The 18,647-nt window shown below is 37.4% G+C and overlaps 1 protein-coding gene across 1 annotated transcript; it reads left to right on the forward strand.

Annotated features, from left to right (window-relative positions):
* The first annotated feature begins 3,641 nt into the window (after positions 1-3,641).
* On the forward strand, positions 3,642-18,541 carry LOC145486682 (carnitine O-acetyltransferase-like). The gene is made up of 6 exons (XM_081465395.1): positions 3,642-3,663; positions 5,694-5,902; positions 7,334-7,874; positions 14,119-14,524; positions 15,270-15,558; positions 15,808-18,541. Exons 3-6 carry the CDS (start codon positions 7,335-7,337, stop codon positions 16,388-16,390), a joined length of 1,818 nt encoding a protein of 605 aa, XP_081321521.1. The 5' UTR covers positions 3,642-3,663; positions 5,694-5,902; position 7,334; the 3' UTR covers positions 16,391-18,541.
* The last annotated feature ends 106 nt before the right edge of the window (positions 18,542-18,647 follow it).

Here is an 18,647-nt window from a genome sequence, read left to right on the forward strand (position 1 = left end):
GTGGCAGAAAATCCTTACTTATTTGATACTTATAAACTAAATGCAGCTGATGGTAATTTTCTTAGTCATTTAACAACATGCAGACTTGAATATGGAAATGGCATATTTTATCCAGAAACTGAGTATGATGCAGAAAGTAAGGTGAGAATTTTTAACGATTTGATGTCTTACGCCGCAAGAAGAAATGATTATAATACTGGTACACAACTGACTCTTGCAAATTTTAATAGTCTCTATGGTATGATATATATTGATTTAACAAGCCAAACAGAAAAAGTGACAAGAGATCCCAAACAATTAATTTTCAGATACAAAATAAGTGCTGCTCCAGCAGCTGCATTCAATGTTCACGCAATTGTCTTTTACGAAGAGATGGTTGTGATTAACAAAATAGGAAATGAATTAGTTATTGTGTAAATCGATAAAATAGGGAAGTTAGTTATAAATTGGTTCCTCAATATGAGGATGTTTTTTAAAATATATTATTTATGATTAAATTTTATATAACATATATAATATATGACGCAATTATTTGAAATAAGGGTGAAATTATCACCAAATCAGATAAAAAATCTTGCTAGTGCTTTTTATAAGCGTGAAAGCATTGTTCTCAGGCTTTCAAAAGATGCTCTGTCAGGAAATGACGTTTTATATGTTCCACAAAATGTAGTGAAACGATTGGGAAAGAATAAACAGCTGAATAAAGGAATGGAAATCAAACTGGCCAAGACTAATATAAGAAAACAAGTTGGAGGTAGTCTATTAACAAGATCCTTAGTCTTGGTCGCACTTTTGCACCCACAATAGCCAAAACACTTGGATTATCTGCATTGGCTGGATTAGCTTTAGAAGGACCTTCCCAAGTTGTTAAGAAAATATCAGGAAGAGGTCAGAAAGGTGGTGCTTTTATGATTCCAAATAATAGTATCAGTGATCTTGTGAATTCTTACAATCATTTATTAACCGCAAAACAGGTAGGTGATTTGGCAAGGGGATTAGCAAGAGATGATCCGAACGTTCTTCTGAGACTTTCTCAAAAACAGATGGGTACCGGACTAGGATCAATACTTGCATCAATTGGAATTCCAATAGCTGTTGATTTAGTTAGTAAACTTTTCGAAAAAGGTAGTGGAGCTCAACAAATGGGAGCACCTCCATTACCAAAATCAAAAGGTGGTTCAGCTCCACAAATAGGACAACCGCCTCCTTTTATCGGTACTTGGAACAAAACGATGGGTTACGGAACAAAGAAAAAACAAAAAAAATCAGGAAAGGGGCTACTATTAGGAAAAAACAGCCAATTCAACTCAATTCCAGTACTAGGAGCGATATTCTAAAATTTCACAAAAATATTCCAATGAGCAACCATGATTTGATAGAATGGTGCAAGTACTTCAGAATACCGATCAGTGAGGTTTTATCGAGAGATCAATCAGTACCTCATAATCATATATGAGTGGATCTCATTGGGTTACAACATATGCCGAAGATAATAAAATAAATTATTTTGATACTTTTGGAATGCCGCCGTTTCAAGAACTTGTTGATCATGCCAAGAGAAAAAACCTAACTTCATTGTATCAAAATAATCAAATTCAAAATCCTCTGACAACTACTTGTGGTTACTTTTGCTTGTACTTTTTGAACGAGATGAATAAAGGAAAATCATATGTATTCATATTGAATGTATTCGATATTCATGATACAATGAAGAATGAGAGATCTATTGAGAGATATTTCGAAAATATTATATAATATATTATATATGAAATCTTATTGCGTAAGACGGAAGAAGCAAACAGACTGTGTTCCAGGTAGTGAAACTTATACCAAAACTAAAAATGGAAGAACCATGATGAAATGTAAATGTGCTGAGTGCGGAATAACTGAAACCAGGTTTGTAAAAAATAAAAAAGGTGGTGAAGCTTCCGGATGGACTGGTCAATGGAAGAAGCCAATTGACTGGATAGAAAAAGGTACATTAGCCTTTGTAAAAGAACCAGGAGCAAAAGAAGCATTTGATGATTTTTGGAGTGGAAAAACATTTACCAGAACCTGGGATAATATAACAGGTAATCATCCACATCCGAATAAAGGAGTGGCATATAATGCACCAAGTAGATAATTATGTAGCACCAAAGAAACCAAAGAATTGCAAAGTAATAACCACTTCTTATGACGGAAAAGGAAGACCTGTGTTATATGGTTGTTGGAGATAAATATTATATAATATATAATATATATGAAGTCTTATTGCGTAAAACAAAAAAAGCAAGCAGAATGTGTTCCACGAAGTGAACGTTATATGAAGGCTAAGAATGGAAGAAACATGATAAAATGTACTTGCGCTGAATGTGGAATAACAATGGTAAAATTTGTGAAGCAGGAAACTAAATGTGCCCTCACAAGCTGGGGGCAATATATTTCAACCAAGGAATTTAGGTTATGAACTTGCAAAGCTAACTGAACAAGCTGAAAAATGAACAAGAGGAGAACTTGAAGGATTTACGAAAAAGGAATGGGATGAATATTATCCAAATTATCCCAAAGGTCACAAAACTGTGAAGGCCAGAAAAGAACTCGGCAAACGTTTTCCCGGTTATTTAGAAACAATGGTGGAAAGTTCTTATGAGGAAGACACGAAGAAGAAAAACAAAACAAATATAACTCTATCAAATGCAGCCAAAAAAGTATATCAGAGATCAATACAGAGACTTCTGGAATAAACATATAAATGCAGGCATAAAAAAAATGGCGATTATGAATACAAGCCTAAGAGTGGATCAGGTATATTGAGTTCTGTTGGAGATACAACTGCTGAATTATTTATCAGCAAAGGTATTCCTTATTTAGCTAAGAAAGGTACAGAAGCTGGAAGATATTATGCTTCTTAATTCATGAGAGATCCAAAATTACAAAAAAAAACCAATTGATTGGGGAATCAAGAAAGCAACACCAGTTATTCAAAAAGTTGGATCTGAAGCAGTTAATCAATTATCAACCAAAGTGAGACTGAATTACAAGTATAAAACTGACAAAATGGATCTTGATGCTGATGTGTACAAAGGTGGTGCAATTGACATCCACAAAGCGATTGGTAAACAACTAAAACCCAAAGCCGGTTTTACTCCTGGAAAGTGCAAATATATGGGACCGTACAACCCCCTTGATAAGCAATTAATTAGAATGCAACCCAAACACTGGTGAAGTTCTCAAATGGCGTGTACAACCGTACAACAAAGTAGATGAAATAGCTGCTTATCACGATATTTGTTATGATATGGGAAAAAACTAGGGAGTTTGTAATAGGCAAATGGTTGCATCATTGGATGAAATTCCATATGGTGAAATGCCTAAGTGGGGATCAAAAGCACGATTCTTGATTGATAAAAAACAAAAACTAGGTCTTGGTGTATCAAAAAACGGAAAACGCCGTCGAGTGAATAAACTGGCAAGAAAAATTAGCTGATGAATTACATAAACCAATAAAGCGTAACTTTACTCGACGGCATGTAATAGTCAATCATGTTGATGAAATATGGTGTTCCGATTTAGTTCAAATGCAGCAGTTCAGCAAGTGGAACAAAGGCTACAGATATCTTCTCACAGTTTTGGACGTGTTTAGTAAATATGGTTGGATTGTGCCGTTGAAGGATAAAAAAGGTGAAACTGTAACTGAAGCATTCAAAACCATTATCAAAGAAGGTAGAAAACCTGACTACTTATGGACTGATAAGGGTAAAGAATTCTATAACAAACATTTGAGAGACTTATTGGATAAGAATAAAATAACATTGTATTCCACTGAGAATGAAGAAAATTCATTAGTTTGTGAAAGATGGAACAAAACAATAAAAACCAAAATGTGGAAGCAGTTTACTATTCAAGGTAATACACAGTATTTAGACATTCTACCCGAAATATTGAAACAGTACAAGAACACCAAACACAGTTCAATTAAAGTGACACCCACAGAGGCTGGTCAAAAGAAGAATAAAGGAATTGTTTTGTTCCTGTTGCATGCAAATATAACGAGATATTTTTATTTTTTAGTTACAAAGGGTAATTTGACACTCTTGTTTTTCACAAGGGAGTAAATTCAATTAGAGCTGACGAATCGTCACCACTCTTTCCCACGAGATGTTTGCTATCTTTAGTTACAAATGGTAACAACACTTTTGTTTTTTACATGGGAGTAAATTCAATTAGAGCTGACAAGTTATCGGCTATTGTTCCCAGGATATTAAAAAAAGCTTTCATTTCTGAACGGTTTTACGTCTTTGCAGTAGAAGTTTATTTTTATTTGATGAGCATTTTATGACATTCTTTTCTGTCCGATATTTTTAAAGGTAAAAAGTATGAAAACTGCTCAAATGTTCTTTGAAGACGGCGTGGCACCAAGTTAAAGTGCAATTTAATTAAATCAGACTTTCATTGTGTCAGAGAGGTTTTTTTCTCTTTCTTTCTTTTTTCGGCGAAGTAGTGTTGTTGTGTTCTGTTGTGTCGTGTAAATACGGTAAACTTACGACTCGTATAAAATGTGAAAATGTCTCTTAACTTGAGTATTTTTGAGCAAAAATTACTCTTGGGGGTTGGAAGGGCTATATGATCGGTGAGTGAGGGAGTTATGCATGTGCACGTGTCACACCAATCACAGTGTGGGTTTTATCAAAGAACGAATCAACGAAAAACAATAAGATGGTATCTACATTAATCTGGAGACGTGTCAGATTACTGTAGTTTGTTGAGTCAAACATTTTATGGCTTACTATTTAGCTATCTTACCATTACCAATGTAACATCGTATGTACATCATAAATTCCTAGTTTCTTTCTTGCTGTACATTGCAACCAAAAATACTTGTCAAATTAACCAAACTGTTAACAGCTCCATGAATGCTCCTATCTTCACACACAAAAAAATAACTCTTGCACGCCTTACGTGCCTTTGTTTTGATTTGTACAGGCCTGGGACAGTCCATTTTCATGCTGTTTCAAAGAATAAGCATTTTTTGATTTCTAGAGGCCTGGTAAGAGTATATTTTAATCACGAGCCGACTCCGCGAAGTGTTTTCTGGCAGAAGGGTTTTTTTTTTTTTTTTTGATTTGTGGAGGGGTGGGAGACATGAAATTTGCTCATGAGAGGGCTTAACATGGAAGTTGCTCTGAGAGGCCTGAAAATACATTTTTCGAGTTGAGGCCCGGCGAGGGTATTTTTTGGTTTGCGGAGGGGTGGGAAGGTCGTTTTTTTTTGTACAATGTCCTAGTAGCCCCAGTTACTATACTACTATCATTGAAATGGGAGGAGAGGTGGTCTCAATTTTATTTGTCCAAGATTGTAGATCTTTCACCGAAATATTTTCCTCGTTTTTAGTTATATATTTTAATTTATATTTTCATTTAGCTATGCATAGCGTTTGTTTTTCCACAAGATCATTTTTAATTTCAATTTTTTTTAAATTTTAGCTATAAAAGGTGCAGTCAACGGGTGCAATAGAAAAGCGCAATTAATATTAATATTAAAATATCAAATTCGTTATGCAAAAATTCAGCCATTAGGCCTTAAAAACATTACACTACAAAGCTCTAACAAATAGGTTCGATAAAGAGCAAACTAACAAAATAACGTTTTTTCCTTCCGGTTATTAAACTCACGTTATATTAACAACGATTGAAATATTTTCACATTCATAGGATGCATTGGGGAAGCAAGACTTGCAGAAACGAGTGCTACAGTGGGATGAAAAGCTACCAATTCCCGACCCTCCCCCTCTGAAAAGTCTCTTAGACTTTCTAGTGAGAAGACGAACACTCTCATGCTCATCTGGTTGGACGCGTGCTTTTAACAAACTTCTTGTTTGGTCTACCTGTAGAATTTTGGGACTTCAACGTGCACATAAGAGGTGACAAAAATCAGCTCGTGATATGATCTTTACTATATACAACCGACATATACACGTTGCCGTGCGTCTGTTCAGTAATAGATCACAAGTGACGTAAAAATGTGGTAAAACCATTGCTGGCATACTCGCCAAATGGCTCGTATGCCACTTTTTTGTTCTTACGACATTTGATGTCATCTGTGATCTATTCCTGAAGAGACGCACGGCAACATGGAATCTGTTGGTTGAATTGACATCTTGCTGTGGATAGATTTGTTTAAATGTAAATGATATTACAACGCCACACATTTCTACTTTATTTTTTCCTGAAAGTGGGTACGAAAACTGTGAACTTATAAGCTGCAAGAGATGCACCCATGTTCAACGGTTCCATGCATGCAGCTTTTCAAATCAGTAAGTGCACTTTGGGTGAAAGGTTGAATTGAATCAAATGTTCCTCCAACATACCCCAACAGGGGCCTAGGATCAAACGGTTACAACATTTTCACCCACCTGAATGCTGGATCAAAATTGACCAGGGCTATGAAAATAAGAGGGAGCCTCGCTACGTTTTTCCTAGCCTGCGTACCCCGTCTGCAACACAGGCTACGTTTTTCCAGGCTTGTCACAATTAGCACATCCTTGCTTATAGCGGAGCTCCGGTGGCCCGAAGGGCCGCCAAGCGGAGCCCCATACTCATATCGGAAAGGAAAGGAAACACATGAGTTGATTTTCTCATGGTTATTATCGCTAGCGGTATTGCTCGTGGGCGCGTACGCACGACGACGACGACGGCGGAGTTGCCCAATATGGCGGCCATACTCCAAGTAATAGGTTGACAGAGACATGCAGCCTTGGTTTACCGTGTACTTCCTTGATATTGGACATCCACGTTATGATCAATTGACACTTGTCAAAACAAGGTATCCGCTGACCAGTATCACGTGACCATATCGCGGGCGCAAGTGTACAGCTCCTCGAGGTCACGTGTTTTTTGAAGTTGGCCGCTGACCAAGTGCTGGTTATCGATTGGATCGCGGGTAAGATAGTTCGGGAGCCGGTTAACGCTAACCCAGGATTAAAATTTAACCGAATTATAACTTTTTCTTCCATACAAATGATTTTTGCTGTTTTGTTTTGTGTATATGGTGATTATTTTAACTCAAAACAGAAGGCCAAACAATATACAGAAAACCTCACCGCAAAGTTACAAAACTCAAATCAAAATTCTACCTTTTTCTGGGTTAGCTTAATCGGGCTTTGAACAACCCGGCCCAGGAGCTACGCTTTTAGGCTGGCCTAACTCTCTATATTATTCATAACTGCTGCCTCATTGTCCTATTTTCGTTGATAACATAGTAACTAGTCTTTCCTTATGAAAAATGTTTTATTTTCACATATCAATCCAGGATAAGATGTGCTAAGACCCCTGATACTGTTTTGCTATATTAGGATGCGTGAACAACACACCAGAGACCCTGTACACAACTGTTGGTATGCACCAGCCAATCACGGGGACACATTCGGTATCCGCCATGATGAAATATATTTCCACGAAGACATCATTCCTTCACAACCTGTGACGTCATACGCTGTGCTAATCCGAGGGAGCTCACGGAATGCTGGCACATCGGTTGAAGGCGGGATTGGAGAATTCAAGAGTTCTCGAGATGTATCCTCGACAAGCCAACCAGATGCTATGGTTGACCGTGCTGTCTCCCTTATAGATGGACTCATGAAAGCCAGGGATTTTTACATGAGCAGTGAATTCAACCAAGATGTAATAAAGGAGACGCCACTCTCGATGCAGTGGTATAATTATATATTTTCATGCTCCATGCAGTTTCTGCCAGGCTCTATTGAGCGCTACAAGGCTCCTGCAGGTCATTCAAGGCACATTATTGTGATGGTGCGAGGTAACATGTACAAAGTGGATCTAACTTGCAGCAATGAGGACGGACAAGAGATTGGTATAACCAATAACGAACTAAGAGTAAGTAGTCAAAACTCTGCCCACGTAAACAATGTGAATGTTTAGCTTATTTCACTCTATTTTCGACTGCAATTTGGAGTGCAAATGTTATCAGTTTACAACTGTAGACTTAAAGGTCAAATGAACAAAAATTTAGACATTTTTTCTTCAGCCATTTTATAGCGAAGAAATGTTAAAAAAACACATGTAAAACGAAACTTTTGCGGAAATTTTTCTTTCTTAGCCCTGAAAAGGAGTAAAAATGTTAAGAGTACGAAGACAGCCGATGGCTTCACGAAAACGTTTCCAAAATGACCGCGCGCTTTAATGGAGGAATGGGCTTTGTGACGTCATTGTTGTCTTGAACATTGCTGTGTTTCTGCGTCAGCGAGTCTTTCGTGGGGAAGGTTTTGGATCTAAGTACAAACCTGCAGGGCTTGAGACTAACTTTTCAGCTTGCTAGCCCAGTGGCTAGTGACAGGTTTGATTCACTAGCCAAAACAATTTTTTCACTAGCCAGACGCACACATTTGCAAACATGGCATCGACGTTATAATTATAGGCGTTGTTCAACAACAAAAACCGAAGTTTTCGCTTCCGTGAGAAATTCCCACAGAACTTCGCAACTCGCCGCCGAAAAACATTCCTTTCTTTCAAAATGCCGAGTCACGATTTCTCATGAACACAAGATAATTTACAATTTGCAAACATAGCCATCGATATTATATAGGCATCATTCAAATTTTCAAACAACTGCGAATTTTTTTAATTTTTTGAAAGCGTACGTGATCTCCAGATGCTGCGCGCATAAAATATGATCCCTAGAGTTCCGCATGATTTCACGCATGACTTATCATTAGCGACAAGCAGTTCCTTTGTCGTTCGTCGCTTTTTACTAGGGAAAAAAACAAACAAAAAAGTCAATAATTCTTTCGCATTTTAGTAACTTAAGAATGGCTGACTGTTAGGATCGAGAAACACCGGTCAACGTCCTATTTGACAAATCGCTCATATTTTGCCCAAAGATACCCTTAGGTGACCTAATTCTAAAAATCATATTTGAAGGTTCCAGCGAATTTTTATTTTTCAGAAATTCGCAAAATTTGAAAGCGCGGTCAAAGTGCGGTTTTTCGTGTAATAAAATGACCGAAATAAAGTGCGAGGACGAAGCGCTACTTAAGCCTTAAAATAAACTCAATTGACTTCAAACTTAACACAAATGTGGAACAACCACTCTAATTTATTCCTCGCTTTAAACTAATCTCAGATATGTTGATATAGTGGTTTTCCGAACCATTTTAAAAACAGCTATGAAGCGTGTGAAAAACAACGGCAAAATACAGGCCATGTTTAACAGCATAAAAATGCATCTGGTACCTGACTTTCCGATTATTTTACTTTACAGCCTTAAAATATCATTATTAAAGATATACCATGCCATGTTTCATGCTCGAACTCGCAGTATTTCCCTTTGTGAAAAAGGAAAATCTATGTCAATGTGTTGGGCGCAAATAACACAATAATTATGCACGAACCAGAGACAAATCAATTTCAATGGCGAAAGTAAAAGGCTATCATTTATTAGAATCCCGTCAATTCACTGCTATCAGTAGAAATGTCCACTGCATAAAAACTGTTTTTAGACGTTTTCGAGCCATTGCGCGTTAACTTTGTTTAATTTCGTGTCCGCCGTCATGTCTAGTTTGTCATCGCGTGTATTTCCTTAATGTAAACAACACGTGAATGGTTGTCATAACAAACTCAAGAGGTTTCCTAGAACCTTAATGTTTTCGATTCACCAAAACGCTTTAAGTTCGTTAAGACACAATAATGTGTCAACTTGGAATGCTGTTTAGCATCAAGGACGTTAAAGGACTGTAAATTAATCGAGTTGAAATATCTTGAAGCAAATCAAAATCGCGCCCTTATTCTAATTTGGTAAACAGCCGATCTCCGTTCAAGTTCAAGAAGTCGAGAGGTTAATCCAGCAAAGCATTACCGGTACAACAACAAAAGCAAACCGAGATCATCGGGGCGCGGGGCGCGGGGCGCGGGGAGCGGGGAATCTCTAAACGGGGGAATCTCTAACTTTTTTGCACTTCTCACTCTTCACTCACTCCTCACTCCTCCTCACTTTTGTTACGGAAGTTCTTCTCAACAGAAGTTGTCCTCAATGGAAGTTGTCCTACAGCTACAAATTGATAAAGTATAAACTGTAGTGAGTGCAGCAGATTATGAAACGGAAAATTCTTCAACTACAAATTGCGCACTGTATGGTGAGATGTTAAGAGCAGCTTCGCCTAAATATCAACTAGACCTGGAAATAGCGAAAAAATCGAATTTCTTCAAACTCGCCCAGAATGAAGCCCTACGGGCACTAGTTACAAAAATATTGTTTTAAGTTCGATAAATCAAAAATTATTTTTCTACCCAATTTTTCCGTTTTGATGCCTCAAATCGGCCAAAATCGATTGAAAATGAGCGGCACATTCAGAGGCTCGTTAACTCAAAAGTAAAATTCTCCATTACAAACTGATTTCACGCCGTATTTGCACTTGCTTTCTTGTATATTTAGAGCGAAATAGATCGCGATTTGATTAAAACTAAAATATTTGACGAGTTTTCTAAATTAACGACCCAAGATGGCTTAACAAGAGGTCTCCATTTAGCCTATTTTCAAAAGCTAAAAAGGCGTTCTGGTATACGGCTTTTCCCAAAACGACTAGTTTGGTCTGAAAGAGTATTGTTTCCTCTTTAAATTAGGGAAAAAAAATTTTGGGGTAAATAAAACTGCGAGCGCTGAGATAGCGAACTAAATGCAGCACTTCTTCCTGAAAACGTGACCTTTGACCCAAGCGTAACGAAACCGATTACTGCAAGAAAAGCAAACGCTTCGTTATTTTGAAACATTTTCTAGTGATATCTCTCCGAAACCATTATTGCAAGAAACTGCTTCCAGATATGAAGTCTTACAGGGTCAAAGGACGAGCTAAACAGCGCATTTTGACCCAATAACTTTGTTTGCTGAGAATTTAAGTCAATGACCGTTAACGAATTCGATTCCAGTGAAATTTGCGAACTTGAAGTACGTTAGCCGATACTTACCTGAATATTCATATTTATAGCAGAATCGTCTTCTTGGATTAGCCTTCAAAAGAAGCTGGATCCAGCTTAGAAAACCTCTAAAAGAAGAATTGTTTAATGTTCCGTGACCTACCCGCTGCTATAAATTCCATGCACATGTCGACCCCATTTTTGTCGTAAAACCAACTGAATTCCACTGACAGTTTCCATAGGCAACCCCAAAATAAACAATCCCCAAAGATGTAAAGTGAAATTGGCTGTCTTCATGAAGAGTTAACATACTTCAAGTTCGCAAATTTCACTGGAATCGAATTCGTTAACGGTCATTGACTTGAATTCTCAGCAAACAAAGTTATTGTGTCAAAATGCGCCGTTTAGCTCCTTCTTTGACCCTGTAAGATTTCATATCTGGAAGCAGTTTCTTGCAATAATGGTTTCGGAGAGATATCGCTAGAAAATGTTTCAAAATAACGAAACGTTTGCTTTTCTTGCAGTAATCGGTTTCGTTACGCTTGGGTCAAAAGTCAAGTTTTCTGGAAGAAGTGCTGCATTTAGTTCGCTATCTCAGCGCTCGCAGTTTTATTTACCCCAAAATTTTATTTCACTAATTTAAAGAGGAAACAATGTTCTTTCAGACCAAACTAGTCGTTTTGGAAAAAGCCGTGTACCAGAACGCCTTTTTAGCTTTTGAAAATAGGCTAAATGGAGACCTCTTGTTAAGCCATCTTGGGTCGTTAATTTAGAAAATTCGTCAAATATTTTAGTTTTAATCAAATCGCGATCTATTTCGCTCTAAATGTACAAGAAAGCAAGTGCAAATACGACGTGAAATCAGTTTGTAATGAAGAATTTTACTTTTGAGTTAACGAGCCTCTGAATGTGCCGCTCATTTTCAATCGATTTTGGCCGATTTGAGGCACCAAAACGAAAAAAATGCGTAAAAAAATAATTTTTGATTTATCGAACTTAAAACAATATTTTTGTAACTAGTGCCTGGGCATTCTGGGCGAGTTTGAAGAAATTCGATTTTTTCGCTATTTTCAAGTCTAGTTGACATTTAGGCGAAGCTGCTCTTAAGTTTGAAAGCTTTTCTTTCGGTTGTAAGGTTTGCGATTTTTGCGGTTTTGCCACGTTCGGCAAAAAAGAGTTCCTGCAAAATATATATTCCGCGGAAATCAGATCCCGCAAAAATTTACTCCACAGGCGAAATGATACATACAGACGTCGTAACGAGAATCTTGTTGCTGTAACTTATTTCGTTCTTTCGTTCATAAACAAAATGATGTGTGGAGTGCAATTCGGCTTAATACAGTCGAACCTGTATGAAGCACTGGAACCGTATTAAGCGGCCACCCTCTACTATGGGGTCAAATTTTCAAGTACCGAAAATTAGTTCTCCCAATCACTGTAATTTTGACCTCTGTTGAGCGGTGGCGGTCACCATTTTACGGGACTTTTTGTATTGTCCTGACCTGCATAAAACGGTCACACGATGTCAATTACTTTTTGATAGCAGAGCTCCTGCTTTGCGTAACATTTCGCGTGACGTTTTATTATTGATTTTAATAGTTTAATATTACACTTTCTATCAAACATGATTACATTGATTGACATTGTAATTTGAGCAGCTCGATGTAGGAATCCGTTTTCAGTTAGTTTACACGTGTCGGTACGGATAGCTTCCCGTTTTAAAGGTTTTTACAGTTTAACTGGACACTGGGATCCCGTCACGAAGTGAGTCAGTTTTAAAGTTGGTTTTTCCGTTTTCTAAGGCTTTGTTACTTTACTTTATTTCGGTAATCGCCTGCATGTGATTAACAATTGTATAATACCGCGTGGTTTAGTCAGTGAAATCTGTTCGCGTTTCTTGGTTGATACGATGTATTAAGGCCCTTTATTTTCTGTTAATTGCTATTGTTTAAGCATGTCATTTGTTCTGTTTATTTCAGATCGAATAGGTTGTTTTCACGTGACGTCATCACTTTCCAAAATCTAAACCTAAAGAGTCACCAAAGTTTTTATCCTCATCAGGCACGAGAGGCGGTATATTTATATCTGTTTACAATTTTACAGCTCAATAACGTGCTTCGTTTGGAATCCTGAGCATTTTGAATTTCAGGGTTATGGAGGTGCGTGACACAAGGCTACGATCGAGTTCGTCGAAAAATATATACTTATCTCATGATTTTGAGCCTTTTTAGAAGTTAGAGCATTAGGAAAAGTGCTTATGTAAATGCTTGTTTGATAAGTACTGATAATCAGTCGCCTAGATAGCCAAAGTAAGTTCCAGATGTTTACACTGGTGTACGACGGAAGTACACCAACATGGCGTTTTCATACTGGGCTCTGTAAATACCTGCGAAACATTTCGACGAATATCTGAAGTTTGGGGAAACGCACAGGCCTAAAACTTGAAGTAGTGTCTTATTCAGTTATCTTCTATAACATCATAATTTCATAGTTTTTTCCAAAGGATGATTTTCGATTTATTTTTTTATTGCGTAACAGTGAAAACGATCTATAAAAATCTTGTAATTTATACGATTCACGGGAATTCAGAGTTAGGGGCATTTTGGCGGTTTTCGTCCGACGGACCACCGCTTAATACAGATTCGACTTAAAACTAAATCGGTCGATCGCGAAGTGTGATATGAAAATCCTGTAACTTAACTACAAGGTGTTAGTTACGATGGCCCAGAAGGCTCACAGTTCAGTTGTGATATTTTCACAGTTCAGTTGTGATTTTTCACAGTTCAGTTGTGATTTTTCACAATTCAGTTGTGATTTTTCACAGTTCAGTTGTGATTTTTCACAATTCAGTTGTGATATTTTCACAATTCAGTTGTGATTTTTCACAGTTCAGTTGTGATTTTTCACTGTTCAGTTGTGATTTTTGAAACAGTTCAGTTATTTTTCACAGCTCAGTTCCCGATTCCCCGTTTCCCGATTCCTCGTTCCTCGTTTTAGAGATGTTTGAAACGATAATTGACAATTTTATTTTCCAGTGAGTTGATTAATCCCTGAGAAAAGATATGGTACTAAGGAATACCAGACATTTTTGGATAGCAAAAAGAAGGGAGATTTACTTTTGTAGTCACGTACACCCTTACGGCTCGTTGTTTGGAATGTTTCGCGGCCTCGCCCGTTTTCTAATGGTTTGCTCCTTTATTTCTGATAACAGAAACAAATGAAGGAGATCCTACTGACGGATGCCTGTAGGGAACCATCAACTCCAATAGCTGTCCTAACAACCATGACTCCACCTGAGAGATGCCAAGGAGAACAACGCCTAAAGTGCATCGGCCAACGAAACGTCACCAATCTCTCGCTTGTCCGCGATGCCCTCTTCGTCGTCGCACTCGACCCTGAAGATTCTCCACGAACAGTAAACGAAGCTATGTTCGCGCTTCACTCGGGAAACTTCGTAAACCGCTGGTATGACAAAAGTGTGCAGTTGGTTGTTTTCGGTAATGGAGTCGCGGGATTCGTCAATAACTATTTAGCAGGGATGACAGGAACAGTCGGCACAAACTTCGTGCGAATTGCTGTGGGAAATGAAGGTTTGTGTGAGGAGCAGGCAATAAACGGTAAGTTGTTATCCATATTTTGGTTTGTGTACACATTCTGTAATTAGATTTGTTATTCACTGTCAAATGTAAGCTTCACTAGCGTATTTTCGGTGGTTTTTTTCTTCACGAGTGTATGAGCAGTAAAAAAAAAACAGAAGCTTTAAAATAGAAAAAAATCCTGTTACGAACGAACGAGTGATAAGAAGAGCAAGCGAACTAACCAGAACTAACGAATGAAGGAAGGAAAGAGGAAGAAGGAAGGAAGGAACGAATGAAGGAAGGAAGGAAGGAGGTGCAAAAATTAGCAATAAAAATTGATTAAAACAATGGTAAAAAAAAAAACAGTGAACATTGGTAACATGTACACCATCTTTCTTGTGAGAATATTGTTTTTTTTTCTGCTCGGGCTAAACATTCTAATTTTTCGAGTTTGGGCTGAAAATATTCTTGTGAATTCTTATATTACAGCGTATGACGTTTCCGTTTTACAATATATTGGGGTATCAATTACAAGTGTTTGGTGTTAAAGTATTTTTGGAACCAGACTGTAGGCATTCAAGCCTGATATGACACACATAACTTCTTTCAGAAATGTTATTAGCATAAAACATTCTTTTAAAAGTCTCAGCCTCGGGTTTATTCTTAAAATTTTATATTCTTAAAATTTCTTGATATATAAAAAGAGTATAAGGGTAAAAAAAATCGCAGCCATCCAGGCCATCTAAGATCTAATGGGTATTATCACTTTGAAATATTTGATTAGATGACGTTGACGTGACGATCTCGCCAGAGCCTTTTGCTATCAGGTGGGATGACACTGCAGACGGATATTTCAAGCAAAAGATTAAAAGTGTAATCAAGACCAGTCGAACATTCGGGCCCTTTAAGCCACTGTCTCAAGATGTGTTTAAAATCTCCCTTGGCTACAGTTTTGAAGAGTTGTGTAAGGAACATCGGGTTACCCCAGGTGGCGCCTTCCAAGCTGGAATGCAGCTGGCGCTCGTGAAGATTGCTGGAAGATGTATGAGTGTGAACGAAGTGGTCGGCATAAGGTAAATTTGAAGCACGGACTTGAAAAGAAAAAAATAAATACAGGAAGGACAAACGAACGGACGAACGGAGGTACGGAGGAACGGACGAATCGAATGAATGAATATGCATAATCGACCTCTTAGCTATAGATACACAACATTTTAAAGCTCAATTTCCCATTCACACAGTTTACAGCACTCTTTTCCTTATTCAGTGTTGAAATATTTTAATTTTCCAACAACTGATCAGAGGTTTTTTTGCTTTACCAGACACCTTCGGTTTGGTGGAATGACATTAATGGACAGCAGTATGGCAGACATGAAGAAATTCGTCGAAGAAGCCCGCAGATCATCACTGAGCATGAGTGAGCAAGAACGCTTGGCACTCAAGTCTCTGCTGAAGAAGGCGATTCAAAGCTACAAAGACGAAGTCCTGCGATATAAGAATGGCGAAATCAATCTATGGCATTTAGACTCTCTGTATAGAAATCTCGGTCTGACCAATCGCCTTCCATTTCGAAAAACTCCACAATCAGGACTGTTGAAAAATGTAAAAGAAATTGTTTTGGGATATGTTAGAGCACCTCAACTCAATATACTGCCGCCCCAAGTCGCTGAAAACGTGACGTCCAATCCCTGCTGGTACCCTGAGATCGAAGCGATCGGGAGGCCTGGGGTCAAGTGCATTCTCCCATCCACATCAATGGCCCTACATTACATGTTTGGGAGAAATGCGATTTCCATCACGGTGAATGCAAATCCTGATCATCCCTGCTATAAAAATGAGGAGGCCTTTGTCAAAGAACTCGAAAGGTCTTTGCAATTGGTCAAAGATTTGCTTAATACAAAATAGCAACAACAAATTGCGATCTACAACTGTTTCAGTATTACCATTGTATTTACAAGAAATCTAGAAAATGGTAAAACTTCTCAAGTACAGATAATAAGTGAATGTAAAATATACAGGCTCTCTCCTGTGACACATTCTGAAGTCGATTTTGTCTTTCGGTATAATATCGAAAAAATACCAGATGAAAACTACCCGCGACATCTTTTTGTGACAAACATAATCAGTTACATGTTATTTCGAAAAAAAGTGGCCAACGTGGATGACAGATTCTAAGGTGTTCAGATAGTTTTGGCATTTTAATTATTAAATTATGATCACAGCTCGCAGCTCTGGAGTTATCAGAAGCTCTCTAGGCTGAACTGGAACTCATACCAGACTAAAATTAAACAAGGCACCTCTGACTTGTCTCAAACAAGCTTGTTGTCGTTGATGACTTGCATGAGAAACGCTTTCTCATTTCTTTGCGTAATGCAGTTGGAACAATCACTCGATCCCAATTGTAAAACACCCCGTTGTCAGTAGTGCCAGGGTACACTCCGAAAGACCCGGTAAATTATCGGCCCCGGTAAGTCCCCGTAAACTTTTTGGGTGTTTCTCGGGGCTCCCGTTAATTATTTTCGATCCCGTTATCATCCCGATATTTTTCCAAGTAATTTGCCCGATAATTTACGGGAGGTCGTGACCTCCCGTAAAGTTACCGGGAAATCGCAAATGTGTGGTTTTGTTTTGACACTTTAATTGTGATTCACACTACTTACAAACAATGGTACGACTACTTACACTATTTACAAAAGTATTACAACTACTAAAGTCCATTACATTACCGACAAAACGTTTTTATACGATTCAATTGCTTACGCACTACTTACAATACTTACAATTCAATGGAATTACAGGTGCTACTTACAATAATACAATTTACATAACTTACTCTACAAAACAATACGATTACTTATTCAACTTACGATACCACTTCTTACACTACTTACAAAATAATATGATTACTGATGCTACTTACATTCATATTAAAGCAATGAGCAACAAAATAAGATACATTCATATTTAAATAAAAAGGCAATAAAATAAGATGGGCATAATTAATTATATTGGAGTGAGCACCCATTTCTTTTCAAAGAAGTTTTTCTTGTTGATATTTTTTTCAGTTTCATATTTAATCTTAAGTTTTGATTGCAGTCCTTGAATTTTAGGAAGTGTTTGGCTTCTTTTGCAGTCCCACAAAAATAATTTTCCAATTACTATGAAATAGTTCAATAAATTTGATAAAGGGCATTGTTTCGATAAAGCTCCAAATAAAACGTTTTGTGCAGAAAGATGGACCGGCTGATCCGATAGATGGTACCACTACGATTCGAAATCAGTCCAGAACGTTTTGGATTGAGGACATTCACAGAAAAGGTGATGTAAATTCTCAGGTTCATCATTACAAAAAGTACATGCATCATTAGTTCTAAATCCAATTTTGCATAGTTTGCTGTTAGTGTAGAGAATAGAATTAATTACTTTGTATTGGGAGGCCTTGACATATGACTCCAGTGCAACTAAATGTGGTAACGAGAAGATTTCTCTAAATTGTTGGGTTGTGAAATTAAAATCACTCTTTAATTTGTGGATAATATTAGGAGATTTAGCTTTTTTTGAAACCAGCAGCGACTAATAATCTTTTGATTTTTTGTCTTTAATATCGAATATTTTATTTTCAATTATAAGTGATGATGATGTGATTGATGTATCTAGGCTGACTTCTTTTAGATGTAAAGGCATAGAATGACGGAGGCCCGCCCATTTGTCGATTTTGTTCAAAAAATAGTTATAGGAGTGTATTGTATTTAAGTTAAATAGAAGATCGTGTATGTAAATGATTCCCGACTTAAAGTAATTTTTATAATAAACCGGCTTGTTGTCTATTCGAATCTCTTTATTATTCCAAACAGTATTTTTCCAATCACTTTCTGAAGGAAAAGATTCGCGGAACTCCGACCACCATAACAAAAGTTCGTGGTAAAATTGAGAAGATATCGTGTAATCAGAAACTTCATAATGACAATTTAGAAAGAACAGACCTCCTACGGGCTCTAACAGATGAAGTAAATACGTCTTCCATGTTGCAATTGAATCATTAAATAGTCGTTTTAGCCAGGCCAAATGCATGTTCCCTCTTCGCAAAATATTCTCACTCGAATATAATAATAACAATAACAATAATAATAATAATAATAATAATAATAATAATACATAATAC

The sequence above is a fragment of the Orbicella franksi genome, chromosome 5, assembly GCF_964199315.1.
Source record: "Orbicella franksi chromosome 5, jaOrbFran1.1, whole genome shotgun sequence".
Taxonomy (NCBI): Eukaryota; Metazoa; Cnidaria; class Anthozoa; order Scleractinia; family Merulinidae; genus Orbicella; species Orbicella franksi.

Coding starts and splice junctions, on each gene's coding strand:
- LOC145486682 (XM_081465395.1), top strand. CDS start 7,335: ATGCGTGAACAACACACCAGAGACCCTGTACACAACTGTTGGTATGCA. Junction 7,875..14,118: donor TAACCAATAACGAACTAAGA/GTAAGTAGTCAA, acceptor TTCTGATAACAG/AAACAAATGAAGGAGATCCT. Junction 15,559..15,807: donor AACGAAGTGGTCGGCATAAG/GTAAATTTGAAG, acceptor TTGCTTTACCAG/ACACCTTCGGTTTGGTGGAA.